Consider the following 26,618-nt stretch of genomic DNA (forward strand, 5'->3'; position numbering starts at 1 on the left):
ACAGCAACAACCAGCTGATGCAGAGGCCTAGGAGCAGTCCGAATACCACATGTGCCTTTTGCTGGGTCATCTTGTCACTTGAAAAGAGGTTTATTTGGGAATCCACCATGGTCGGGGCCTCATTGTGAGGGACCACGTGGTAGACTTGATGTCTGCAGGAGACAGAGCGGAAGATTTGCACACACGAAAGTAAAAAGTTTACTGTGAGAGCAGACAAAAAATACTATCATTAAAATTACGCTAATATGACATTTAAAGGATAATAAATTGTTTCATTTTTAAGGTGGGAAGCCTCCAAGATCCTGTCACATCTTATCCTGTAATCAATGAAGAGAGTATAAAATCCTAAACAATAGCTTATGTTTGTTTTTGTTAGTTTTTGTTTTTTTTATGATGTTATTGGAGCTGGTTTGAATTTAAGACTATAAAGTAATTTTGGCTTATATAACTGGTGATATATGGGTACATCCCTAAATAAAGGTTTCCACACACATTACCACAATGTATATTTGGCTTAACTTTTTGGGGTTTAAATGTCATAGGTTGCATACACAACCTAACATACGTGCTCTATCCCGCATCAGCAACACATCTTGAGACATACGATGTGAGTAACTCACTGTATTCATTTTTTATTATGAGCTGAAAGCTAAGAGATAAATACCTTGGCTCTATGTTGAAAGTCACAAGAACAAACGTCATGTGAATTCAGGCTTAAATTACACACTTACCTGCTAGGAGCTAGTTCACTGACCAAATGGAAAGCAGCCACAATATAAACACTACATATCTCATTGTAAGTTGTAACTGACCTCCCACAGGTGCATGCGCAGACGCGGTCCTTCTCCAGCACTAAAAGTGAGATGAAGTTGTAAATGCTGCGATAAAGAGCGTTCATGATGACTGTCGGAAAACAAAAGACATGAAGTAAGTAAAAATAACTAATCACCACAACATTAATAGGTCATGTATTTCGCATACACCAAGTTTAAAAGCTGATGAAATAAACTAACTAACTAGGTTAATTTGTCAGCGAATATTATAATTACCCAGTAACAGGCATTAGTCGTCACAGTCCTCGCAGTTCAAGCATAAAAAAAAGCAACAACACGATGCCTTTAAAACCCGAGTCGGTTAAGAACAGGACGATACAACAGGGCTCCTGAGTCTCCCGGTAGCTCAGTCTGTCCTTTTCAAACACCACTGGGGAAGGGTCGGTGATGGATTTTCCTGGTCGTGGGTAGTTTTTTTTTTTTGCAATCGTGACAACAACGTAAGCGGTCACCCTGAGAAAGCTTGTGACGTGTTGCTATTAGATTTCCGTCGAATTTTTGTGTATTTTTTGTCCAACTGTTGCTAGGGTAACGTTGAAACATGAGCAGCCATACTACTTTTTGTGCTAGCTGTTATCTAAATAATTTTAAGTATTCAAACAGTATTTGGTTATCTAACTGTATTGGTTTAAATTACAAGTACTACTTGTAACAGACACGACATAGTAACGTGAAGATAATTTGACATATAGATATATAATTAGGACAAATTCAATTCTAAACCAATTATGTACAAGTTTACTGTTATTAAGCCTCGCCTAGGTTGAAAGCATTATTTAGCACACCTCACTAATTAAAAGGTTTTCGTCAATGAACGACAAGATGAAGCGGCATCTAGTAGTTAACTGAAGTAACTAAAGTAAAACAATACCCATCTTCAAGTTTACATTAAAGCTATTATATGAAACATCCGTGAAGTAAGAAGCAAAAAGCAAATGAAGACTAATGACATGTTTTTTTTAGAGATGATTCTTTTTAGTGGATTCATATGTACATACAGAAATATCAGGCACTCTGAGCTGAGCTTGCAAATAATTACAATGCTTCAATTCTTTTAACATTTACAAAAGAAAAAAATTCTATGCCCTGAAAAATAGCATATCCAAGTTTAAATAAGAATCAACACATTTTGGAAACACATTGGAGAGCCTCAGAGAGGCCTAGGTTTGGTTATTTATCGTTAGCCCACCCACTTTAACTTAAGTCTAACTCATGTACATCACATGGTAGCACAAAAAACACGCATCCAAGTTTAATTAATTCTCCTCCCTGTCAAACCAAACAAACACATTTACACTGTCCCAGGTCAGGAATAAAAATCTGACAAATATGCCTAAATCAATTACAATTTTATATGATCTAAAGAAAAAAAAAGTCAGCATTAACATGCTGTAATAAACAAAATCCGAGGGACTTGTAAAAGAGTTGTTGAATCAGGGGTGTGGGTGTTATGGCTCTCCCTGAGGAGACATGGTTGAGCATTTCCACTGGACTGGGATGGAGGGAGGACCTTGGCCTGACCTTGATCCGGAGAAATAAAGGCAGAGCGCGAGCAGCGAATCTGTCCTCTGCATAGAGGAAAGACCCATCATCACCAATATGTCCGACAGCAGCCATTTGTTGGGTCCTGACCAAAAGCTCTGTGTGTGTGTGTGTGTGTGTGTGTGTGTGTCTCTGTGCAGGCACACAATGTGTATGTACTGGATTATGAAGTTTGTGTGTGTGTGTGTGTGTGCGTGTGTGTGTGTGTGTGTGTGTGCGTGTGTGTGTGTCCACATACTACTGTTTGATTGCTTGTGAACTGGGTCTGTGTTTATTGCAAATGTCTATGGTGTATCAGTAGAAACAAACAGTGTGAAGAAAAGGCCTGTTGCTCTTCTCTTCAAACTCTTGTAGGAGCTCATCGATTTCATTCTCCATGTCATCAGTGTGCTGGATCTGCAGGGGTGGAGGAAGAAGGGCATTAAACATAGCCTAAACACAGCTCATTAAATATGAATCTACATATATATATTTATCTATTTTTTTGACCAGATTGTAATGCTGCTGTATGGGATTGCTGACAAACAAAATGTTGAATTTTTTTTGCGTGACAATAAAATGGCTATCCTATCCGAGCTATCATTAGCACCAACGAACTCAAATCATTTATAAATGTATTGCCTAGGTTGGCTGCATTTTCATACGGTGAGCCCTGAGCATCCTCATTTGTAAATATATTGCAGTGAATTTTAGACCCTTTTATTCACATTACTAAAGTACATGTATTAGCTGCATAATTGTTTTCATTATTAAACCACAATGTCCAAAATTATATATCAAACTGTATGGCACTCTGTCCGTACATGTGCCTGCACAATAGCATTAATGAACCCTGGTAGGAGACACTCACACATTGACACAGCTCACAGATAAGGAAGGCGCCCAGCGTGGCTTCCTCATGGTTATCCTGAATGTCTACATTGATGACGTGCACAGGTTGCAGCGTCTCCTGCTCTCTTGAGTTCAGATCTAGGACGCAACAACAGAAGCAAGAAAGAGTGCGACCCACAATCAGAAATGTTGGAGTATTAACCAAAAATCTGTGTGTGTGTGTTTTTTAAAAGCAGCGTTCTTGTAAATAAACTTTAAATTACTAAAGAGATGAGCAAATTCTTATGAGACTTCTCACCCTCCAGCACTTGGTCATAGACTCTCTCTTCGCAGGTGATCACGAGGTCAAACTTGTCCTTGCAGCTTTGGAAGCGCTCCGGCTTTGATTTGATGCGTTTGTTGCGGTCCAGCATGTGCAGGATGCCGTTCTGTGTGTATCTAAAGAGTTGGGAGGTCAAGGAACACAGCAGGAGCGAGCGGACATTTCAAGGCAGAAATACAACACGCTATCCAGAGGCCTGATTCCAATCACCAGAATACAGAAAATGTCAGTTTAAACCCTGTAAGACTGTTCTGAATGAGACTGTATATTTTGTTTGCACTGTGAGGTACACACTTGAATGATGTCAGCAAATCTTTGTATTCGGCTAACTGTGGCACCCTCTAGTGGTTGCTAAAACGCCTGACATTCAATAGTAGTCTGCTAAAACAACATGGTAAGTAGAGGCATCTCTCCAGAGCAGTAACAGTCAAATATGAAACTTTTAAATGTCATTACTAAAATATTTTTTTTTTTATCAAGAAGCTGAACAGGCAGCTTTTTTGGTCATTGCAACAGCTGTTTAAATACTGTCCAATACTCCTTCTTGTCTCATGAACAGGCATATTAAATCTGTGCTGCGCTATAGCTGCATGAGCAATCCTGCAAGACGTTAGTAAACGTATATAAAAAACAGAAAGAAGCCACTGTGGTGAGTTCTCTATAACAGAGGACTGCATTTTTAAGAAATACATGCAAAGTTGCAAGAATATAACAAAAAGTTGAGTTTTATAAAAATATAATTGACGTACAGGGCATTTAGATTTGTTAACACAGCCCCCTTGTTATGTTGGAGGACAACTTGGACTTGTCAACCGACCACGGGCTGGCAAAGTTCACACCTGCAATCCAGTTATATCATTAGCAATGGCCTAATTGAAAGTGAAATTTTGATGTAGCGCATCTCTCCTAACCTAGATTTTCACCTGACAGGCCTAATTAACAAGAATAACTCAAGATCAAATATTCAAAGCACGGTACTACATTGAGCCCAACTTAACATTATATAAGTGTGGGGCAGGTTTAACATTATACTGTTTAAAGGCAGAGGGGACATGGACTATTTGGACTTCACACCAAAAGCCAAGAAGTACCATCAGTCAGATCTTACTGAGAGCAAGAAGTGTAGTAATTATTTGGAAATCCAAGTGTCGGGAGACAGCTTGCACATATAAAAAGAAAATCTGTGGAAATCACTCACTTTTGCAATTTTCTCTTCTCCAGCAAATCTGTTATTTGCAATGACTGTTTTGGAATATCAACTATTTGGTGGCATGTGCAAATATAGGCTTACTAACAAGGTACACTGCCAGTAGTTCCAAATGTTCTTCATTAAAAAAAACTATAGTCATTGTATTAATCTCAATAGTGATGCATCTCAACATGCTAGTTCCTGAAACAACCAAGCTTAATGCAAAACATGTCTGAGGAAACCGTGATGTATCGTTCTTGTTAACTTTCTACATGACCACTGTTTTTCTTTACTTGTGCGGTTCCCCTGTGATTGTCTTCTTATACTATTTCAGTGTTCATTACCGACGTGCCAACGGATCAGTTAATATCAGAAATTAACAACTTCAATAATCAAGTGATCCAGATTAGGCGATTACCACTCGTTTTCTGACTTTTGCACTTTTGTTACTCAAACTGTCAAAACTTCTACTACGATAAAATGAACATTTACATGTTCACAACACAACACAGGGGAACTGCACTAATAAGGAACAACAGGGGTAACATGAGGCCCTTTTCAAATACAGACACTCAAAAATATAAACTAGGTTTTTAGAAACAAATACAGTTTTAATTTAAATGTTCTCAGCAAAAACATTGTGATGTTTACCAAATGACACTTACTGCTCCACGGCTGATGAGTTGCAACGTGATTTTCTGTCCTTGTGTTGTATGGGTTTAATAGAAAGGCATGCATCTGTTATACATTTTAAATCCCCACTTGTGCTTTACCCACCATCGCTCTCCCATTTGCTGTGCAATTCACACGTTCGTTAACTCCCACAAAGATTAATGTCTATACAAATACATGGTCTCCATGTTTACTTATCTAGCTCCAAGTGTATTGTAAATGCATGTATGTGTGTAGAAGAGAGGGTGAGAAGGGGATACAGTTCCTTGTCCTTGCGGACCAAGTCGTTGTACATCTGTACATATGTTGTTTTGAAGTCATAGACATTTGGCTTATCCGGGGCAGGACCGGGTAGCTTCACATGAGACCCCGTCCCAAATGAGCGCACATCAAATCCACGTTTACTGCAAAGACGAAAAGACAAGACAGTTAAATACATTTCTATCAACAACTCTAGATACAAAGAAAAACATTACAAACGCAAAGAATGCAGTAATCAGCATGTTTCCCCACGTCAAGACAAAATGTCTTCTCAGGAACAAGTTCTGAGCGGAGTGGTAACCGAGGCCTGTTATGTCAAGCTGAATAATGACATAACTGCTCAGTTAAACAGCAGCATTGAGCTTTTTTTTTTACTAGTAACAAATTCTCAATAAAACGTGAGTTTTCTTTGAATGTAACAAATAGGTTACTAGAAGATGAGATCATAAAATGTCTGAACAATCCAACACTAATCCAATCCACAAATACTTTCGGTTTGAAAGCCAAAAATAAATGTAGAAATAACTTTTAAATGGTGTGTGGATGAGGGGACTGGTCAGAGCTGTGTTGCACAGCTGCAGTTGCTCCCTTCCGGAAAATTCCCTTCAGGGGGGCGCTCTTGTCATCATGTGGGGGGAAATAAAACTAACCAACAACTTAAGCCGGTACTTAAAAAGCCCTGAATTTGTTTAAAGGCTGAATATTTGTTTTAGGTAAGAAATAAAAACCTAAACCCTAGTAAAAAGAATAGCGTTTAATGTACGCCATATCATCCCCGTCGCAGCACTCAAGAGAAGCGAGTCCTTTGTTAATGCGCTGAGGCCCGACGGACTGTGTCACCGTGTCGGCTTGGCCCGTGACCGGTTTAGAAAACGGCTCGACGCCGCACACATTTCGTTTCCTTCATTGGTCCTTTCCAGTTTGTCCTCATCCCGGTGGTTCATCTTTACCTGAGGATATTGTGCGCTTCCATACTGCGGTTCTGGTTGCTCGAGCACACAACCGCTACACGCAGCGGGTGGCTCGGCATTTCGACTCCCCGGCTGAAACTAATCGACACAAGCGGTCAGAAACTAATAGAGGTAATAAGTTTGATACCTGTAACAAAAACAAACAATACAAACCCCTATCTAACGCTAAATAACAACAAGTTTCTATATCAAATACTGCTGAAGGCTTGTCCCCTTTGGAAGCAGGAAGTTAAAATGGCGGAGCCCCGTTGACTACAGCTTTATGGAGTGATGTCATGTGGGGGCGGAGTCATGCCCAAAAATGTAGCGACGTAGACGTGACGCCGACAAACAAACTTTCGATAAATACGATCTTTCTTGAAACTGTATTTTAAACTAAAGTAAAAGTAGCCATTAGAACACACATATTTCAATAATAGGGATATATTTCTGAATCGAATCTGCCTACACAAGTAAATACTAAAAGTGCTGCAGAAAGTGGACACCATGTCAACAGTGTTGCAGACACGATGTGTACTTTTTTTCCCATATTAGATGGTATACTACCCTTTAATTAGTGTTCATTACCAATGATTTTTTATGTAAACTATTTATTACTTTTTATCCACAAATCAACTGCACATTTTGACCCTTTCTGCAGAGAAATTCTGCCTTCATAACTTAAATAATTTTTCATTTGTAAAGTATATATAACTGCATCCATGTTTTTTGTTCTGTGTCATAATGTGCATCTTCTCCCCAGGGACCATTTCAGCTGATTTAGAGTTGACTTTTCATGCATACCACAATAAAGTTAACTATCAGGGATTTTGCTATTCTTTTTAAACTGAGTTAACTTTCTCTAAAATCTTTGGGTGAATTTGGCCCTTATGGACAATGTTGTAAATCAGTGAGCAGGTTTTTTTTATTGTACGTATGAAGAGTTAATCAGTCAAGAACTGAAATCTGTGTATGATTATTTAAACAGTTTCAAAATATCACTTTATATAGCAATATTGCAAAACCAGAACTGCTTTATTTGAAGATTTTGTGTACATATACAAGGAATTTGACATGGTTAATAGGTTCCATGTACCATTATATTAGCCATCAACTAAACAGTCTGATTGTGAATGACCTACATCAGACATTGTAGTTAATTTTTGTAAGTAAGTTGTAACAGGTGAAGAATATCACATGCACACACTGTCTCTCACACACAAAGAAAGCTAAGGACAGCTGTAAAGTATTAAAATGACCTCATGGTACTTTATTCACAGTATGACATGAAGGCATTCTAACTCAAGATGTTTGGCACAGTATTTGGAGATTATACACCAGATCGGATTGCCCTTCACAAAATGGTACAAACACATACTGTATGCGGATCTTAAAGCAAACATGGATGGTGGGATGGTTTAGTCAAATGAATTAATGAAAAATGAATTCAGTAAAGTTTAATTTTCCTCGTGTCCCAGCCAGCAAGGACAGGACAAGTCTGGATGCTTTAACAGGCGGCAAAAACTGCTTGTTTGTACTCGAAGCCTTTTCATTAGTCGTATTGCTGTATAAATGCTGCCTGCACACAGGTTGACAGACTCGATCACAGACCACTGTAAACAAAAACAGAACACTTCTTCTATTAGTAAATGTAGGTTATCAGTACTTTTGGTTCAGTGCATCCTCGCAGAGGCTGACAAGGCATGTTTTTTTGCAGAGTCACAGTAGATTGTGCTTCAGTTCGGTCAGAACGGACGTGTAAATCATATTATGTGGTTAATCGCAACATAACTATTACTGACCATGAGTGACAGTGATTGTGGGATTAGATATGGTCATCATGGATGTTAAATGCATCATTTCATTTAGCAGTGCATCCTGACTGCAGTGTAACCTTAGTGACGCGAGTGAGTGCGGTAGGAGTATGTGTGCTGTGTCGTGGGGCTCATGATGTTCTCTGTGATGTATGCCACCAGCAAGCAGATGATGACCAGCATCACGCAAATAGCTCCCCCAACTGTTGTCATGGCGATCACAATGTCCTGCATCCCAGACGGCGGCAGGGTAAACTCCACACAGTCCCGGTGCTGGTCTGCTCTCAGAGCCGGATCAGAGCGGGCCAGGGAGCGCAGGCAGAGGCGGTAGGGGATGTTCTCATGCAGCTCGGTCAGGAGAAAGTCCCTGCAGCCAGATCCAAGATGGACACCAGCACACTCAAACTGGGTATAGCTTCCATTCCACCAGCAGCTTAGCTCGTAGCCTCCCCGTCTGTGCCGTCGGCCACTGAAAACAGAGCTTGACCTTAGAGTTTCCTCTCTTGTTAAATCTTTCCCAGCATTCCCAGCTGCAGTCTCTTTTGTCTGTACATCTCGGCCAGTCGTTGTGGATTCTGCCTGGTTGGTCCACTGTAACAGTACGCTGCCATTGATAAGAATGTTTGCCTCCAGATTCCCAAAAGACACCACTGTCCTGCAGTCTCCCTTATTACACTTGTACCCAGAGAGCGTGTTTCGAAAACACAGCTGCCCCCCGATGCCTCCCTCTATCACTCGGTAGGCACACAGCGATGACTCCCCTTCCTCCAGGCTCCAGCTTGGTGCCCTGCCAGATCTCTCAGATATCACAGTAGTAACATTACCTCTGCTGGTGTTGAAAGAAAAGCTATTCACTTGGCCTGTTGCCTCCTTAAGCTTTGGTGATGGCCTACTTCTGTGGCTGTGATTGCCATAGCTGGAGCTGATGTTAGTCTGTTTGAGCCAGTTTTGGGGCGTCCCCACATGGACCCTGCCTCTCACCTCCGATGGGTATGTTGTTGTTGACGATGATGATGATGATTCTGAGCTGCTGCGATGAGATCTGCTGGAGCCAGCTGTCTGGTGTAATGTGCAGAGCAGGAGTGCCGAAAAGGCGAGCAGCGATTGTTGGCTTTTCATCTCACCTCCTCTCGTCGAGTTATTGTCTCTCACAGTGGATCAGATGAGCGATGGTACATGATGTCTGCCATAAGATCAGCTCTGCCTCGGTGCACACAGACGAAATCCGTGTGAAATAGGATAGCGTGTCCATTGGCGATGCATCTGCGACAGAAATAACAGAAGAATCACGCGGCCATCCAGTCAGTAAGAGATCCGAGTATGACCTTGCAAAGGATAAGCTATCAGGATGAAGTTAATAAACCCTGATCGGCGATGAAAGTCAACTCGCATCAGATTCTGACCAGCAGGCTTTTACAAAACATCACTTACTTGTTTCGGGGGGGACGAGAGGACCCGGCTATCGTGCCATCAGAATTAGCTCTCTTCTTCCTGTCTGGCTTGACGTAAAGGCTTTGATGCCTGCTGTATGAGAGTGCACGTGCGTGGAGGAGCGCGCGCCGCAGAGTGCATGGGAGCGTGGCTGCGTGCACAAAGTATTTGTAGTCATCAACAGTCGGTTCGTGAGTCATCATCCCACACAAAGCTTCAGGTGTCTGTCAATAACGGAGTCAACAACCACAGTCCTGACAGCGCTGAGTTTATCCCACCTGTGCTGCTCACCTGCAGGTCCCCCACACGCAGGCAGAGTACACGTGAGATCAGAGCTGCACTCTTTCAGGCCTGCCCCCGCAAATAACATCTATTTTTATGTTGTATCATAACATTTATGAGTCCAAGAGACAGTTGGCCATCAAGTAAAATAGTTGAACCCGTATTGATCTTCTGATCATCAAAATAATTTTGGATGGATTGATTCTAAATGAATAAACATATGGTATCCTTACATGTTTAATCTTGGTTTAATCTATTAAGAATTTATTCAGATTAAATGATGATGCTTTTAGATCAAGTTCAATACGGGAAACACACCTCAGATTAATATGGCCAGAGTCCTAACCATTGAATCTATCTTAGTCTCACCCTGTATAACTTTTATAGGTGGATGTGTCTGATACCGCCCTTGCAGGAAAAGATGCAGTTATATAAAACTTATGTATAGATTGTCAGAGGTTATATCATATACATCAAATACAAAATAGAACAAATAGTCCCTTCATGCTCAGATTTTCTTCACCATCTAATTAAAGCAACAGACAACTCCAGTATGATGAAGTCATCCAATACTCCAGTTATTGGTTTATTGTGCATTAATAAGTTATTTCAAGTGAAATGGTTCAGAGAAAAAAAAGTATAATCAAGATGCATCGTCGTTCTCTATAATACATTTAATTAAGGAGTGCTTATGTGAGATTATTCAAACCGATAAACATCGTGTCCCACGAGAGAAACTTGGCAACCCAGTAAACAATTAGTACCAAGGGAGAGGACGAATGGCTGACTAATAGGAGAAAAAAATGCTGCATCAATAAGACTCAGCTCCACCTGTCCCTTAGAGGTCGCAAAGATAATTAGTAATCTGTGTGTAATCTGCAGTTAACGCTGAAAAATACACGAGCAGATTGCTGCTGCTCCACAACAAGTATTTCAGATGAGCAGAGTTAAGTGATGATTAGTGTGACTAATGTAATGGGAACAGGCTGTTATGACCACAATAACAGCGACACACGCCTGTTGCTGTGATCGCTCAGGCCAGCAGACAGCTTTGCATTCGCAGTTTGTCTGTGAAGCGGAAAGAAGACGTGGAAAATGTCAGCGTCTGCGTTTAAGCATCGACATGTCAGATTAAATTGACCTTAAACCTGGTCAGCAAAGATGAATCCCTTTTGCCTGTCTGTGTGTGCGCTTATAAAACACAGTGAGGGCCATCATCTTCAGCAGCAGTGGATCATGTGAAACCTTCATGTTTTACTCTCATGCAAACCATGAGGCCATGTGGAGGATGAGGCCATGTCAGAGGCTCTCACTGTAGAAGCTTTTTTGTTTGGTTTCTTGGTCTTTTCCGGCATCCTGGGAAACATCTTGGTCATTCATGTGGTGAGATGATATGTCTAATTATTTGTTAAGAGAGCTCATTGTTTAGGCCGTCATTGTTCTCAGTCTGTCCTGCTTAAACTCTCAGGTGCTTCAGTCGGCCGTTGAGAGTCCGTCCCGAAGACTCCCTCCCTCTGACACCATTCTGGTGCACCTGTCGCTGGCCAACCTGCTGACCTCACTTTTCCGCACTGTACCCATCTTTGTGTCGGACCTGGGCCTGGATGTGTCCCTTTCCCCGGCCTGGTGCCGAGTCTTCATGTTGCTGTGGGTGTGGTGGCGAGCTGTGGGCTGCTGGGTGACTCTAGCACTTAGCGTCTTCCATTGCACCACTCTGAGGCGACAGCATGTGGCCTTTGGCCCTTTAGCACAACAGAGGGAGAGGCGGCGGGTTTGGATCGTTCTGGCGCTGGTGTGGGGGGCAAACCTGGCCTTCTCAGTGCCAGCTCTGGTATACAGCACTCATGTGCACGGCAACGCCACTGTGGAGCTGATGGTGATCAGCTGCACCACCAGGCCTTTGCTGGGCTGCGTCTGGGAATTCCCCACCATCCAACAGGGCTCGGCCTTCGCCTCCACCTCGCTGGCTTTTAACGAAGTGTTGCCACTGGTGCTGATGGTTTGCACCAACCTGGCGACGCTTCATGCGCTGGCAAAACACATCCGAGCTGTGACCTCGGCGGGAGAGGCAGGGGGAGCGCACGGGGAACTGGACAAACATGTGGCCACTGAACGCAAAGCAGCTCACGTCATCGTGTCTCTGGTGACGCTCTTCGTGGTCTGCTGGGTGCTGCAGGTGGCTGCGGTGACGTACTACAACCATGACGGGGGACACCACGCTGAAGGGCTGCTGACTGTGGCCCACTTCTCCGCCTCTCTGTTTGTAGGCTTCAGTCCCATGGTGGTGGCCCTGGGACACAGCAAACTGAGGAGGCGAATCTTGAGTATGATGCTGGGATGGTCTAAAGTTCTTAAATGCCACACTGAGGACACTGATAAGGGAGGTAAATCCATGGAAGGAAGTCAAACCATTTTTATTATCCAAAAGAAAAAGGTCATAAAAGTAGAGGAGAAGGTTAAAGCACTGAAGTGATGAAAGCTGAACATGAGTGCACTGATATGAAACTATCAAACAAATACTCCATTTGAGTCCAGAAGTGCTGCACTGCAGGTTCCTTCTGGACTGAACTGACGAGTATTCATTGTCATATGTTAAGATATTTCAGTCCATTTAATTAAAGCTCCTGTGAGGAACTTTCAGTTTGTGTCGATTTTGGCGCCCCCTGTGGACAAAGCCGTACCTCTTATCTCTTTGCTGATTTTGTCCTGTGCATGCTTAAGTGGTGATTTTCAACAAACAAAATCTCATCCTCATATGTGTCACTCACTTTAAAGTTTTGCTGAAATGTATTCTCATGATCCTTTGAGTTTTTCTCATCTCATTTGCAAAGATTGATTGATCTGTCAGGTCAAGTTTATTTGTATTTGCTAATATCACATGCAATGTCTTTGAAGGCTATAAGCCGAAAATAATACTTGCCAGTGGCCCCGAACCAAGTCCAAAATCGACTACGGCAAAGAAGAAATCGAGCAAATATGGAAACAAAAAATCCTTAAAGTCGAGGTAAAATGAAAAATGTTATTTTAATCCTTTTAGATCACATCACCGGTAATTTTGTGCATCTATTTGACAATATAGGCCAAAAATACAGAAAATCCATTTCTTCCTATTCTTATATCAAAATTCGATCATTTTTTCTTCCTGTAAAAAAAAAAATATCCTGTGTGCTTACATAGGTTAGAACCAACCAATTTCAACCAATCAATCTGCAACATTTAGCCGCAGAGCACCAAGAACGTTCGGTCAGTTAGCTAGCTACTGCGCTGTGGAGAACGTCTGTCTACGCCCACTTCTTAACGATCAAATCAAATCCCTCTAATGATATGTCCCGCCTGCACGTCCTGTTTCACTCGGAAATACGTCACGATACGGAAGCTAGATACTCTCGAAATGCCGTTTCAGCTCAACTTTAAACGTTTGCTAATTTAAGTCTATCACAAGTCGTATTTTTATGAATAATCATGATATTTTTCTGACGCAGCACCTCAAACCTGTTAAATCGCATCTATTCTACACTGCACAGCAGAATGTCCGACATGAATATGAACACGTTAGTTTAACTTTAAAATGAATTAATTGTGAAAGATTTTGTAGGTTTTTATTTCCACGTGTTATTTGGACCAGTTGTTCAGACTGTAAAATAAAGACATCACATCTATAAGCAAGAATCAAAATAATTGTTTCATGTATCAAATCATTTTAACCCTCTTTGTTTTCTGACACTCTGCCTTCCTTCAGACCTGTCACCAGGTGGAGGTTGACAGAGAGCATCATATATACATACCTATAATCATGACTCTTTAAAACTTCTTTTAAAGTTTTGAATGAAGTTGATTTGTGAACAGAGCGTGCTGTCAGCCCGGGGCTCCGTCAGTGAGCCAGCATGGACTTGATGAAAGAACGCAGCCGACGATGGCCGACCGCCAAAACAGCAGGTGACATGGCAATGAAGATGATGTTGGCGAATCGGGCGATGACCAGCAGGAACTCAGCGGACGAGCCGCGGTTGTAGTTGAAATAGTTGACAGAAATTATGCTGGTTCCCCAGGATGCAATGAAAAGCATGATGAGAGCGAGAATCACCTGGAGGAAGACACACATTAGTTATCAGGTCTGCTGCATATTAAAAATTCTGAATCACCCTTCCTCTTCTCGTTGTCTCTTTCCTTCCTCACCTTGGCTGCTCGCCTCTCAGCAGGCACCCTTTTTATGACAGGTGCATCTTGCGCTGAGCTCCGCATCCTCCCATGGGTGTAGAGTGTGTAAAGGGAGCCCAGGTTGGTGAAGGCCATCAGGATAATGGGAATTGTTTCATGGATCACCATAGACGTGGTGGCATAGGCCAGGCCACTGTAGCTGGAGGGAAAGTTCCACACGCAGCCCAGCAGGGGGCGTGTTGTGCTGCTTACCAGCATCAGGGTCTGAGGAGAGAGCAAGAAGATGGAGTAGAGGAGTGGAGGGAGGGAGCCCTTAGCAGACATGCATCCATACATTTTATTTACTCTGTTTTCCCCGTGATAACGAGTCATTTCCAATTGTCTTCACTTATTTTCCCCGTTATCTCAAGATCACAAAGCTGGTTTTCTCGTTATAACGAATTATTTTCCAGCAGTCTAGAAAACAAAACAAAAGGCTGGTCACTGTAATGTTACAGACCACCATGCGCCATGCTGCCATCGCCGTCACTAATGAGGAAAGTTAAGTTTCTATGGTCGTTTGGGGCCTTTGCAACTCTACGAGTTATGATCATCCGACGTTGCTCCAGTGCAGCGTTGTTATCTCATGATGAGGTGATAAGTACCGTGATCTCAAGAAAACGACTGGAAAATAATGATACGGAGTAAATAAAATGTGTGGATGCATGTCCTCTAAGGGCTTCCGTACATTGGACTGTGGCACTGCAGGATTTTAGGATTTGGCTCCACTGGTCAAGGGAAGGATCTATCTTCAAAGCAAACTCTTTTACACCCTCAATACGTTTTATGTCAGCACTTTTTATGGGGTAGAAAAGTAAATATGTGTATATTCAAGCCACACATTTGTTCCATATAAAATCATAACTTTCTTTTTTATATTTATCTGAACTTAAGGGACAAGGCCAGTGTGTTGCAAGTTTTAACTCCTACTTCTCACCTCGGTGCTGTTCTCGTTCCCGTTGGTGGAAAAAACGTGAGCAGGAATTGAGTAAAAGAAGTTGAGAAGCCAGATGAGGCCCAGGCTCAGCAGGAGGGTCTTGGGAGGGCCTCGGGGCCCATGGAGGGTCCCGATAGTGGGAGTCACACGCCTCAGCGTCTGAAGGTGAAATGCACTGAGGAAGAGCGTGGACCACACGTTGACCGATCGCAGCCACACCCAGACGCCCATGAGGACCTGACACCACTCTTTGGACGAGTACAGCTGTGAGAGACAGAGACAACTTTTTCCTGGTGATACAAAACACAGACGTCTAATTCACCTGCTGTCTACCTAACATTGCAGTTACTGTAGGTTAGTTATAACAAACACAAACATCCCAGATAAAACCTTCATGTCAAAAATCAATTCATCCTAACTTTTCAACTCACTATAGGCTGACTCAGCTGCATTTTTAAACACTGTTAACCTTAAAGGTCGCATACCTGGAGCCCCGTGTCTGAGATGACAAGCAGTGTGTTCCTCATCACAGACACCAGCAGGTTAGACAGTGCCATGTTTATGATGATGATGTCCGAGTTGCGTCCACCACCGCGGTCCAGTATTACACTCTTTCCTATTACCGCAACCACTGTGGCGTTACCCAGAATGCCCAGCATCACCAGGAGGACGTAAAACACAGTTTGTGCGGGAGACACAGAGACGCGAAGTCCCATCCCCACGAGCTCTGTGTCTCCATTGTCCACCATGGGGCCGTCCATCCCAGCCGTTGTCTCAACACTCTTGTCCATGAAGACGCTTTAACATGTGGTATAAAGTCTTAAAGCATGCTCCATCTTCAGCTTAATTTCTGTCACATCCTGCAGCATGCTGCCAACATGTCGCACGCCGGTGAAATCCCCCCACTGATCTCTCAGTCAGAACAACATGCTCGTCTTCGTGCTTATCAAAGAAGGTGATTCTTCCTCGTTCATCACGACCAAAAGATGACAGCAGAATGACAGCAGAGGCGTCTTTGTGCTTCGATCTGATTACACATCCCTGTCAGGCCCTCAGAAAGCTAAAAAGCAACACTAAGTTGTGGGCCTCGGGGGGGCTCGAGCTGCATGTTAATGAAACACAGGAGATTAATCAGCTTCCTCAGTAAAATGTGCTTCCTTTGCATCCTCACGCCGTGATCCTCGGGGAAGTAGAGCCGTTTCTTTGCGTGCATGTGCTGCATGTTCTTGTGGTTTGGTTTTCAGTTAATAAACAAAGCATTTAATTGCACATTGTGTTTGACCTTAGTTCACCTGTCAGAGGTGGGCTCCAATAAACACCAACACCCTACTAACACACCCGAACAATGCTTTCATTCTAGTGAGCAGTCAGCCTTCAAATTACTTGTTTTAACTTAGTGGTGTGAATACTGTGAGCATCCAGGGCCAAAGTAAATAAACACATTGTAGCATTTGACAGCCACAGGAGAGCTATCACCCTCAGGTGTGGAAAGATAATCCACGGGCTAACATTCATCCTGTTGCCAGAGACAAATAAATGCTAATGTTGCTATATCTGTTCGATTTGTAAAAGAAAAACACCCACACATGCATGTTTCATGTGTTTACAGCTGGTTGTGCTGACGCTGCTTTAGAAAAATAAATTACTGCAGGTTTCAGCAATAAAAACGTCAGTATTCAACTTTTTAATGCTATTCTGTAAACTATTTCGCAGAGATGTGCAGAAATCCTACATGGATAAATAGCATCAAAGAACAGGCCTGACCTTGCTTCTAAAAATACATCCGCTCAAACAGCTTATTGCAGCCCTTATTAATGTAAGCTGTTAGGCAGCAGCCTCTAGTGGCTGCAGTAATCATGACAGGAGCAAAGGAGGGAGGAGGCCAGGGTTTGTGTACAGTGTGTAAGCCAAGAGGCAGTTTTTACTTATGTTAAGGTACCTGAGTCAAGGCACAAAGAAACACAGGTTAAAAGTAAGTTGTTTTTATTTCAAAAGGCTCTGACAAAACGTAGATGATAAAGTGAACTTTAATGAGGTCAATATGAAGAATGCTAACAATGTGAGGAGTATGAAGTGCGCTACTTTAACTATTTTACATTAAATTGACTCACATGACAGTATTTTAAATGTGACAACAGTGGGGCCTTTTCAATTATAAAGTGTGGTGGTTAGCACTGTTGCCTCACAGCGTTCTGGGTTTGAACCTGCTGACTTCCTGTGGCTTTCCTTTTTGGATATTTATCGTTCTTTCTGTGTGTGTGAGGGTTCTGGGTACATTTGCTTCCTACCACAGGTGGAGTGTAATAATGTCTTAATGCAAGTTACAAGCAATCCCCCAACAGGGCGCGACCCAATAAGCCATGCCACACAATTTCCCCTTTCCTCAACACAATTTATTTTTTAAAGCGTTAACATTACAGTTATATAAATCCATCCTAATGTTAAAACTGTACACCAATGTGGAGTGATATAGTGTGAAGTGATATAGTGTGGAGGAAGACTGGAGGGAATTACTGGGCTGCGGCTATAGAGGCAAGCACTCTATCAAGTTAGTTAAAGTGTTGCCCCTCTTACTGAGGAAGGGTAAGTGGAGTGGTGGGAAGCACTGCCCCCCTCACAGCAAGAAGCTTCTGGGTTCGAATCCCGCCGGCTGTGGCCTTCCTGTGTGGAGCTTGTTCTCCTGGTGCATGTGTGGTTTCTCTCCAGGCGCTCGGACCGCCTCCCAGGAGGTGGGCAACACAGTAAGAATTTGAGAATGCTTTTAACAGCACGTTAAGTAATATGATGCTACGTGAATTTAAGTCACATGACAAGATGCCCAGAAGCGTTTAACTCAGTTTCTCTGTCTGAGCCAGCAGCCACCAGATGGCCTCATTAAACATAAAATGCCAGCTGTAGTACAACCAATATTTAATGAGTAATAACAAACATGTTTATTATTTGGTAGAATGTATTTATAACTTTATTCAAATGAAATGCTTAACGACACTGTGCAAATATCTTATTATAGAAAAAAACATTTCAATTCAGAGCAAATACACACAATACAAAACAACATTATATATATATCTATTCACAGTACATATTTAACATAAGCATAAAAAACTAAAGAGCTTTTATACAGAAACAGGGAGATGAACCAGCATGGACTGTTCTCCTATCTGCAGAGCCGATAACATAAAATACTGTCGTGCTACGAGCATGTGATCTATGAAACTGACAGAACACGCCTGACGGTGATTTAAATGTGTGCTGCCAGTGTGGCTTCTGATGTTGCATACGGAACAAAACACAGAGATAAACTGATGAAACTTGTCTCTCTCTCTCTCTCTCTCTCTATATATATATATATAAGGATTCTGACTCATTAACAATCGGCTTTAAGACCAAAACATTTGAAAGTGTGGAGACCCTTCTTGACATCTGACAGACCCTCCACACAAGCACAGGAATAAATGATGAGCATGATGAACATCTGGACCCTTGACACTCACCTGGATGTGGTTCTTGACATTCCGGCGCTGCTCGTGCTGCTTCTGCTTAACCTTTTATTTTGACCCTGACGACTTTCATTCCTCAATTTCACCACTACTAGTGCTGGTAATTGTATTTCACTTTGACACACGCTCGCATCATGTACATTCCTTTGTAAAAATGGAGCCAGGTAACACGCGGAGTGACAGCAGGGGGTAGGGTTTGTTGTGGAGTGAGTTTTTGTTTGTTTGTTTTTTCTTTATCCTTTGTAAAAAAAAAAAAAGAAAAAATGAACCAACTGAAAAAGAATGATCCCACAAATTCTAGATAATAGTTTTTCATTGTAGATAACAGGATAACTTTGCTAAGCAACTTTGCACTGTTGACTCTGTGTGTAAAAAAACACTTTTACTTCTTTCAGACCTCTGACTTGATGCTAACAGCACACACTCTTGTTCAGTGAATAAGAGTTAATAATTAATGAAGTGAAAAAAATGCTGTTGTATCGTATTGCTATGAAATGAAGCCATATTAAAATGTAGTCTCTGTGTGTTTGTGCATCTGGCACTTGAAATGCCCGATGCTCACGCTCACGCTTCTGCTCCAGTTTCCTTATTATTAACCCAACCGTCTGGAATCTATCAGAGAGAAGAGACAGAGAAGCAGAAAATTACACTTTGTCTAATGAACCAAACCCGCTATGTATGAACAGAAATGAAGAAAATAAACAGCTCAGCACAACCTGCGTGGGTCTCTGCAGTGCAGCATATCCCGTCTCCTCGGCCCGAGCTGTAGACGGGGGACACGCACACTCGACTGCTCGGCGCGAGTTGCGTGAGCCGTGTTTCTCTAGAGCTCGGAGGCAGGTAGACAGAGGAGATGAAGGGCTTCGAGGGAAGGCTGTGGGCTGTCTCCCAGCTCAGCCAGTAGCCTTTCAAGCCTTCCTCTTGGGCCTGCCACACCAACTTGACCTCCTGACGCTCTGCTGGGGTCAGCTGAAGGTCGGCCAGGGCTGGCAGAGCTGCAGCAGAAAGACAACAGGCCAGATTTTAAGACGGATAAACTAGCTGCAAAGAGATACAAACTCACAATGAAGCACACAGTCATAAAAACACGGTGCACAAACTGAAAACATACCCTCTTGAGTGCACGCCCTCACAGACATGGCTCTTTCCTTGCCATTAACATGCAGAGCGCTGACTGTGACCAGGTACTGAGTGTCCGGCTGCAGGCCAGTCAGTAAGGTAGTGTTCTGCTGGCTGTGTAACGTCACAAAGCGGACGTGCCCGCTTGGAAATGCTCCATACTCAACCGTGTATTTCTTGACTTTGGTCGGCTGCAGGGGACCCCAGCTGACACGGATCTGACGAGGGCCAGAATCTGACACAGAAACTACTGACGGGCTTAAACTCTCTGAGGGGAGGAGAGGAAGAGGGGATACAAGAGACAGGAGAGTTAATTAAGGTTAATTATAATGCATTAAATGTATCGAAATCCTCTCACCAGGAAGTGTGGAGAAGTTCACAGAGAGTATTTTAAACAGCCTCTGGCTGGACACTGGGTGGAGGGAAGCCGTGTAGGGGGTGTCAGGCCGCAGGTTGGTCAGCTCCACCCAGCTGGAGTTGCCTGGGAGAATCCGTCTCGTCTCAGGGTCTGTTTTCCGTGCAGACTTATACTTGAGTTCATAGTAACCGCTGCCTGCACTCAGAACAGGACGCCACTGCAGCACTGCACTGTGGGAAGTCAAGTGAACAACACGCAGCCGTTCTGCATGAATAATTTCTACAGATAAGACGAGAGGAAAGGGAGAGAAGAGATAAAATATAGAGTGAATAATCCTGCAGTCAGAATCACATAATCCTCGTATTTCAAACACACACTTACTTATGACGGCCTCCCTGAGGTCCTCTGTGATGATTTCAATGTTATCTAAGTCAACAGAGTAGAGGTGAGACTCCAGTGGAGGTGTAACTGCACGTTGTAACACCTGATAGTTGCCATGCACTGTGGACACAGCTAACACATAAACTCCCTGAGCCTTCAGCTCAGACATCAGCTCGTCCACGTCTCCAGGCTGCACACCGTCGGTCAGCCACAGCAGTATCTTCGGCACGCCATCCCCCGTCTCCGACAGAAGCCGCTGGGCCACCCTCAGAGCCGCCTCTGTGTTGGTGTCTCCCTGCAGCTGGCTGACTCCCCGCAGAGCTCTCTGCAGACTTTCCTGATTGTCGTGGATGTCCAGGCTGAACTCTAGGTGCGGGCGTGTGCCCACCTGCAACATACCGACTCGCACGTGTCCGCGGCCCAGTGAGAACGGCCGCAGCAGGTCGGCGGCAAACAGCAACAGGCGGGAGAACTCATATTTGGCTACACTTCCTGAAGAGTCCAGCAGGAGGAGGATTTCCCCTTCACAGCAGTTTAACACTGAACACAACAGGAGAGAGAGAATTCAAGATGACGGTGCAAACCTCATATCATCCTTGTTTTACTTACTATACAGGTCACATTTTCACATATATTAAAGAGCTTTTTTTAATGGCATTTATAAGATCCAGGGTAATGTAAATATAACACCAATAGAAAGTTTAAGGTAAGGGTTTTATTTCCCTTTTTTAGGCACTGGATCAAGGCCAAGACAGCAAGCTTTGGGCCGTGAGAAATCCTCCAGTTGTTACTTCATTAATAAGTTATTCATACAAAGAAAGGCGCACTGATTCAGTGTTTATTGGCCGATACTGATGCCAATAGCATCACAGATGCTTTAAAGTGACATCTGGAGAACAATCAGTCTGCTGCTCGCACTGTATCAAAACAGATGAGAAATATGGCACTGAGGATACTTTCAATAGAGACACAGCAGAAGATTTATGATGGCGAGGAATCGAGAGGACTGGTCGCAGCAGTCGATTCATCATATTTAACTCCAGTGAAATTCACAGTGTGGATGAAACTGTCACAGAGCAGCAGTGAACAGAACAAAGAGAAAGCACATGCAGCATCTTTGGATCTCTTCACTATAACAAAGGCGTTCATCATCATTTCTCAGGAGCAAATGTGCCGCAGCTCTTTGTGAGAAAGTCTACAAGCACCATCCTGCATCCCATTAAGAATAACTAAAACACTGACATAAAGTCTGAGAATAATTCATCTGAAAAAGTGTGTAGAATAAATCCAACAAACGTAGAGTAATTCCTAACAGTCCCATAAATTATTCGCACATCTACTGCATCTCCTCATTTGTTCCATTAGCGTATCGTATCTCTTTTCCTCCTGCAGAACACACCCTTTATTGCACTGGAGCAATGGCCCATAATCATTAAACTTTTATTGGGAGGCAGAAGATAAAGTAGACGGAAAATAAGCAGGCATCGAGGAAAACGAGGGAGAAGAGCGCAATCAGACGGAGAGGTGTCAGCCAAATCTTACAGGAACACAGATAACTTCTGTAGATCGCAGGGAAACAGATGCTAACGGATGGGAGGCCATGCTTCGACAATGTGGAACCTCTGTATCTACAGAAGCCGACGGTGATACGAGACAAAAGACATAGAAATGAGACGGCAAGACGAGGGCAGCTTGAATTAGAGTTGCTGATGGAGAGGTGGAGGAAGTGCTCCAAGTTTGCATTCCGCACTGGAAAAGTGTGTACATGTGTAAGAGAGCGGGAGAGAGATTTGTGTCATTTAGTTTCGACTGAGCTGTAAAACTGCCTGCCATAGAGCAGAGCTGCACAGATGATTTGTCAGTATGTTAATACCCCCATGAAGTTGATTCCAACATGCGCTCCACATGTGACATCAAACAGACAGATGGTCGACTATCCCGTCTATGTTGGATCAAAGATCATCCGATGATCTGCTGCCTCTTCCACATGAACAGACGGAAAACAGAAAAGTGAAACCGCAAATTAATTAAAAATTCCACACATTCTATGTGGGCTATTTTTTAAGGATATCTAATTAACTACGAGGTGAAAAAATATTTTCTTTTAATAAGCCGTGGCCAAACCTTTCTGTATGTCAAAGTCAGCATTAAGAACAAAGCTCCGATTGTCCTCAAAATTCCAGTCGCAGACCCTTTGGCCTCTCACTGTTACAGCATCTTTTGCTGCCACTGGGTTTGATACATAATAAAACCCATCTTAAAGTAATTCTACAGTTTTGTTAATAAATGTTTTTGCTTCCTTGCTGAAACTTCAAAGAGAGGACTGACACCGTTAGCATGTCTGTAAACTGAATATAATACTGTGTCCAGCTGAGCCAGTGTTGCCAGATGTACCATAACTATCGTATTTGTACGATATTTTGGCCCTCTGTACGATATACGATCAATAATGCCAAAAAAGGCAGAATGTGCGATAATTTTGCCATTTCAAAGAAACCCACAACAACAGTTCAGCGATGCATCTGCCACTCATCGCATCTCTACGCGAGCACGGCTTGCCAGCAGCTTCCCCGACTGTGCGAGGCTTTAGTGGATGTGGTGCTTTTATTTTGAAGGGTAATAACCGAAGGAATGATTGTGAGGAATAATCGTGTAATGGGCTGTAACTGACTCTGCTGTGTGAAGCATAAGCACTGTCTTGTTTAAAGGACCTCCGTGTTGTAACAATAAAATGGTGCGCAGGGCATAGTTTTGCACTTCAGCGGGGTATTTTGACCCTCTCTTTTTTTGTGTAAAATAAGATTTTAAATGTTACAGCTGCAGTACGATACTGCTGTATTATCAGTCTGGCAACACTGAGCTGAGCTCAGCAAAAACACTGGAAACAGCTGGCATGGGCATGCAGGCCTGGGGCCATGCGTGTACTAAGAAAGTCCGGTAAACCGTCACTAAACCAACACGTTTTCATGCTGATTAAACAAAAACATGTCTCTAACTGAACTTTAGATTCGCTGGTAGGTTGTTTTCAGTCTTTATGCTAAGCTAAGCTAAAAGCTGCTGGCTGTAGCTATGCACCGTTTAGATGTGAGATTGGTATTGAGCTACTCATTGAACTCTGTGCAGAGAAAGGGACTAAGCTATTTCCCAAAAGGTTGAATTATTAATTTGAAGGCCATTCTTTTTTCTTCAGCCTGATCAAAGTTATTATGACAACATGAATCATTTACTGGTTCATGCGCAGTATGCTTAGATGTGTCCTTGTACTGTTGTCCTTTATATTCTCATTTCGTATCTATTTATTAATCATTAGGTTTTTCTTTTACATAGAAAAATGTCATGTTTCTATTCATCATCATCATGTTCAGTTAATAGTGCAGTTGTAGAAACCCTGTGAACTTGAATCTGTGCTCACTGCTGGCTCTAAAATACACATTTACTAATGTAGATCTGCCGCTCTCTGAGGCACTGATGTTCTTGGGACTGATTGTTAAGATATCTAATTATTTGCCTTGTTTAAAGAGTCCTTCATCTTTAAAAACACAATAATGACTTCTGTAGAACACCTTTAGAATCACTCAGGCAGGCATTTGAAGCTTAAAGGCAGACCACACTGTTTACTTCTGTAAACTGAGCTCCAATTTGGCTGTAATATCTCCCATGGTGTCATAGACTGGAAAAGATAACGTTTTCCATAGAATACATTATGATCATTTGTTCCGCATAAAGTCACAAAAACAACTTCAGCCTTTCCGTTGGACGAGGAATCCTTCTCCTTTCATTACGTAAAAGAGCAGACAATGCCCTCTGTGAGTGTTCTTCTATAAGAGCCTGTATTTTATTATGGATCCATTAATGCTAAAGTGGCACTTTATACTTTGCTAACAAGGTTACAAAGTGCTTGACAGAAGATAAAAAGGAAAGCAGATAAAAACAACACAGAAAAAAGACAAAAGATAGAAAATGCATTAGATTAAAAGACAGTTGAAGACAGGAGATACATTAAACATTCATGAAAGCTTTTGTGTAACAGGAGGTCTTGAGAGAGAGTTTAAAAGAAGCTAAAGTTGTGGCCTGTTTTTAGTGTTAGCTAGTTGAGGGGAAGCATGATGCTACAACTTCAACTCATCACACACACTGTAGAGTCATTCATACACTGCTGGGGTCTTTCATCTACAATACTGCCTTATACACTACTCAGATATGTAGGGAAAAGTAGTTTTAATTGAAATATTCAAGTGAACTACTTAAAGGATCTGTGTACTGTCTTACAGTCATTATTCACAGTTATTATGGCTATTACAGACCATTATATTGATTACTGTGAGTATAGCCCATAAAAAGACACACCCATTACATGCCCTGAAATAAAAGTAGTAAAACAGTGTTATGCAATGTTCTGCCACACAATAAGCTTCCCGGCACACTGTCAATGTGACAGCAAGTCCAAACCAGCCTGATGTGAAGTGATCACGGCCTGTAGCTACATATTAAAAATGTCTGTGATCGTTTACCCGCGTTGTTTCAGGCCACCCTGCAGCGTGCTGCAAACGTAAGCAGCCGTTTATATGTACTCACTGTAGGGGAAAGCATTACAAAGAGTCTGCATGATGATTCTCACCATACAGCCCAGACTTCATTTACAAACTATCGCACTGATCTAGTCTAATCCTGCATAAGCATAAACATGCAACCTGTTAACTTCGTAGTTTAGAGCCAGGTGTGTTTGTTGATAATGTTTCATTCGGCGATTTAACTTTCATTTCATTGAACTTTTTTTTTAATTATTAACTCACCTGTGGCAGGTACGGTTTGCATGTTGCTCCACCGCAACATCGCCCACAGAAGACAACAGCGCAGCAAAAAGCAGCTCATCTTTTCTCAGCAGCTTTTTGTAAAATGATGATTTTGATCAGAAGGAGCACAGGCAGGTGAAATAACACACACCGGGCCTTTCTTTACCGGTTCCCATGGCACAGATCACTGCCACGAGTGGTCCAGTCCGTCCGCCTCTTCCGCAGTGAGTTACTGCTGCACGGCTCATCCAAACTTTTCTTTTCTTGGCACACACCTGCGTCATGCGCTGCACATACCTCATGTAGCACAGTGACCTGCGCGATGCACCTTTTTTCTTTGCTGTCAAAGTGTTTCTCTCCCAGCTCTGCTTCACTTTGTAGTCCAGATTCCTCCGCCCCCTCCAGCTGCTGAGACAGGAAACTAAACTTTTGCCACTTCTGCTTGAGTCTGGTCTTTGACTTTAAAGGACAGATGCCAGCTTGATGATTGCTGTTAATCTGCTTCCCCACTGTACTGTGAACCAGTGGTTCTCACTCTATCTATACAAACAGACAGGGCTGGACCACAGGTAACAGGACTGAACCTTGTAAAAGATCGCATTTCCCAAAGGAACTAACTTCACAAGAAAAAATAAATATCTACAGGGCTGCAAGAAAAACATTTAAAATATAGATGATAATATCTGTTTTCTCTGAACATCATCTGTTGTTGGAGGAAAAACAGTGAAACTGAGCTGATCCAGCTCCTCTAGGGGACACCCTGGAATCCCTTCAGGCTGACCGCAGAACTGGACCCCACTTTGGGAACAAGTAACAAGGCAAGGCCCTCATTCAGCCCCTCCATTAGACAGGATTACAGTAAATACCACAGCTGCCACTTATCAGAAGTATAACTTGGATGAAGTGCAAGCTGTTCACATGAATACATTGTTGTTGACCGCAATATGACCACCACTGTGTGTGCTTTTGGACGTGTGTAATCAGACATAGATTAAAGGCTTAATAAAATGGAGGGCACTAACTGAATGTGCCTTCTTGAGATGAGAGTGCACTGCATGTAGAGTGTCAGTAAGACAATCAGAAAAGTGTTTGCATGTTACACCCTTTTCTCCTCCTTCTCACCATCGCCTCAGACAAACTGTGCAGGCTGATAGAGGTGGGATGGTGAGGAAGAGACAGATAACAAGAAGATAAGGTTTTTACAGG

General features: G+C 42.6%; 5 protein-coding genes across 5 annotated transcripts; 1 reads left to right on the plus strand and 4 right to left on the minus strand.

The window, feature by feature from the left end:
* Window positions 1-1,797: 1,797 nt before the first annotated feature.
* ssu72 (SSU72 homolog, RNA polymerase II CTD phosphatase) lies at window positions 1,798-6,866 on the minus strand. Its single transcript, XM_069678745.1, has 5 exons — window positions 6,601-6,866; window positions 5,650-5,793; window positions 3,505-3,644; window positions 3,226-3,344; window positions 1,798-2,771 (listed from the first exon to the last, which is right to left on the minus strand). The coding sequence occupies exons 1-5, from the start codon at window positions 6,678-6,680 to the stop codon at window positions 2,670-2,672; spliced, it is 585 nt and encodes a 194-aa protein (XP_069534846.1). The 5' UTR covers window positions 6,681-6,866; the 3' UTR covers window positions 1,798-2,669.
* A 790-nt stretch (window positions 6,867-7,656) lies between these two features.
* On the minus strand, window positions 7,657-9,931 carry fndc10 (fibronectin type III domain containing 10). Its single transcript, XM_069678734.1, has 2 exons — window positions 9,846-9,931; window positions 7,657-9,677 (listed from the first exon to the last, which is right to left on the minus strand). The coding sequence occupies exon 2, from the start codon at window positions 9,531-9,533 to the stop codon at window positions 8,496-8,498; it is 1,038 nt and encodes a 345-aa protein (XP_069534835.1). The 5' UTR covers window positions 9,534-9,677; window positions 9,846-9,931; the 3' UTR covers window positions 7,657-8,495.
* Window positions 9,932-11,423: 1,492 nt separating this feature from the next.
* ora4 (olfactory receptor class A related 4) lies at window positions 11,424-13,889 on the plus strand. The gene is made up of 3 exons (XM_069678605.1): window positions 11,424-11,510; window positions 11,596-12,511; window positions 13,867-13,889. Exons 1-3 carry the CDS (start codon window positions 11,424-11,426, stop codon window positions 13,887-13,889), a joined length of 1,026 nt encoding a protein of 341 aa, XP_069534706.1.
* A 109-nt stretch (window positions 13,890-13,998) lies between these two features.
* Window positions 13,999-16,052, minus strand: LOC138606146 (olfactory receptor class A-like protein 4). Its single transcript, XM_069678609.1, has 4 exons — window positions 15,747-16,052; window positions 15,262-15,525; window positions 14,304-14,549; window positions 13,999-14,211 (listed from the first exon to the last, which is right to left on the minus strand). Exons 1-4 carry the CDS (start codon window positions 16,050-16,052, stop codon window positions 13,999-14,001), a joined length of 1,029 nt encoding a protein of 342 aa, XP_069534710.1.
* Window positions 16,053-17,729: 1,677 nt separating this feature from the next.
* On the minus strand, window positions 17,730-25,742 carry LOC138605868 (von Willebrand factor A domain-containing protein 1-like). Its single transcript, XM_069678322.1, has 6 exons — window positions 25,413-25,742; window positions 20,620-21,159; window positions 20,239-20,517; window positions 19,873-20,148; window positions 19,478-19,756; window positions 17,730-19,373 (listed from the first exon to the last, which is right to left on the minus strand). The coding sequence occupies exons 1-6, from the start codon at window positions 25,489-25,491 to the stop codon at window positions 19,354-19,356; spliced, it is 1,473 nt and encodes a 490-aa protein (XP_069534423.1). The 5' UTR covers window positions 25,492-25,742; the 3' UTR covers window positions 17,730-19,353.
* Window positions 25,743-26,618: the final 876 nt, after the last annotated feature.

The sequence above is a fragment of the Semicossyphus pulcher genome, unplaced genomic scaffold (assembly GCF_022749685.1).
Source record: "Semicossyphus pulcher isolate SPU_LCO1_2020_fin unplaced genomic scaffold, fSemPul1.0.p SCAF_3, whole genome shotgun sequence".
In the NCBI taxonomy this organism is placed as follows: domain Eukaryota; kingdom Metazoa; phylum Chordata; class Actinopteri; order Labriformes; family Labridae; genus Semicossyphus; species Semicossyphus pulcher.

What these genes read in the sequence shown, in the direction of transcription:
- ssu72 (XM_069678745.1), bottom strand. Translation starts at nt 6,680, where the DNA reads ATGCCGAGCCACCCGCTGCGTGTAGCGGTTGTGTGCTCGAGCAACCAG. An exon ending in GTCCGCAAGGACAAGGAACT is followed by an intron (nt 3,645 to 5,649) that starts GTATCCCCTTCT and finishes CCAACTCTTTAG; the next exon opens with ATACACACAGAACGGCATCC. An exon ending in TCTGTGAGCTGTGTCAATGT is followed by an intron (nt 2,772 to 3,225) that starts GTGAGTGTCTCC and finishes CCACCCCTGCAG; the next exon opens with ATCCAGCACACTGATGACAT.
- fndc10 (XM_069678734.1), bottom strand. Translation starts at nt 9,533, where the DNA reads ATGAAAAGCCAACAATCGCTGCTCGCCTTTTCGGCACTCCTGCTCTGC.
- ora4 (XM_069678605.1), top strand. Translation starts at nt 11,424, where the DNA reads ATGTCAGAGGCTCTCACTGTAGAAGCTTTTTTGTTTGGTTTCTTGGTC. An exon ending in ACATCTTGGTCATTCATGTG is followed by an intron (nt 11,511 to 11,595) that starts GTGAGATGATAT and finishes TTAAACTCTCAG; the next exon opens with GTGCTTCAGTCGGCCGTTGA. An exon ending in TGAGGACACTGATAAGGGAG is followed by an intron (nt 12,512 to 13,866) that starts GTAAATCCATGG and finishes GCCTTCCTTCAG; the next exon opens with ACCTGTCACCAGGTGGAGGT.
- LOC138606146 (XM_069678609.1), bottom strand. Translation starts at nt 16,052, where the DNA reads ATGGACAAGAGTGTTGAGACAACGGCTGGGATGGACGGCCCCATGGTG. An exon ending in TCTCAGACACGGGGCTCCAG is followed by an intron (nt 15,526 to 15,746) that starts GTATGCGACCTT and finishes TGTCTCTCACAG; the next exon opens with CTGTACTCGTCCAAAGAGTG. An exon ending in GGAACGAGAACAGCACCGAG is followed by an intron (nt 14,550 to 15,261) that starts GTGAGAAGTAGG and finishes CTCTCTCCTCAG; the next exon opens with ACCCTGATGCTGGTAAGCAG.
- LOC138605868 (XM_069678322.1), bottom strand. Translation starts at nt 25,491, where the DNA reads ATGAGCTGCTTTTTGCTGCGCTGTTGTCTTCTGTGGGCGATGTTGCGG. An exon ending in CCTCAGGGAGGCCGTCATAA is followed by an intron (nt 20,518 to 20,619) that starts GTAAGTGTGTGT and finishes TCTTATCTGTAG; the next exon opens with AAATTATTCATGCAGAACGG. An exon ending in GAGGGCGTGCACTCAAGAGG is followed by an intron (nt 19,757 to 19,872) that starts GTATGTTTTCAG and finishes TTTCTGCTGCAG; the next exon opens with CTCTGCCAGCCCTGGCCGAC.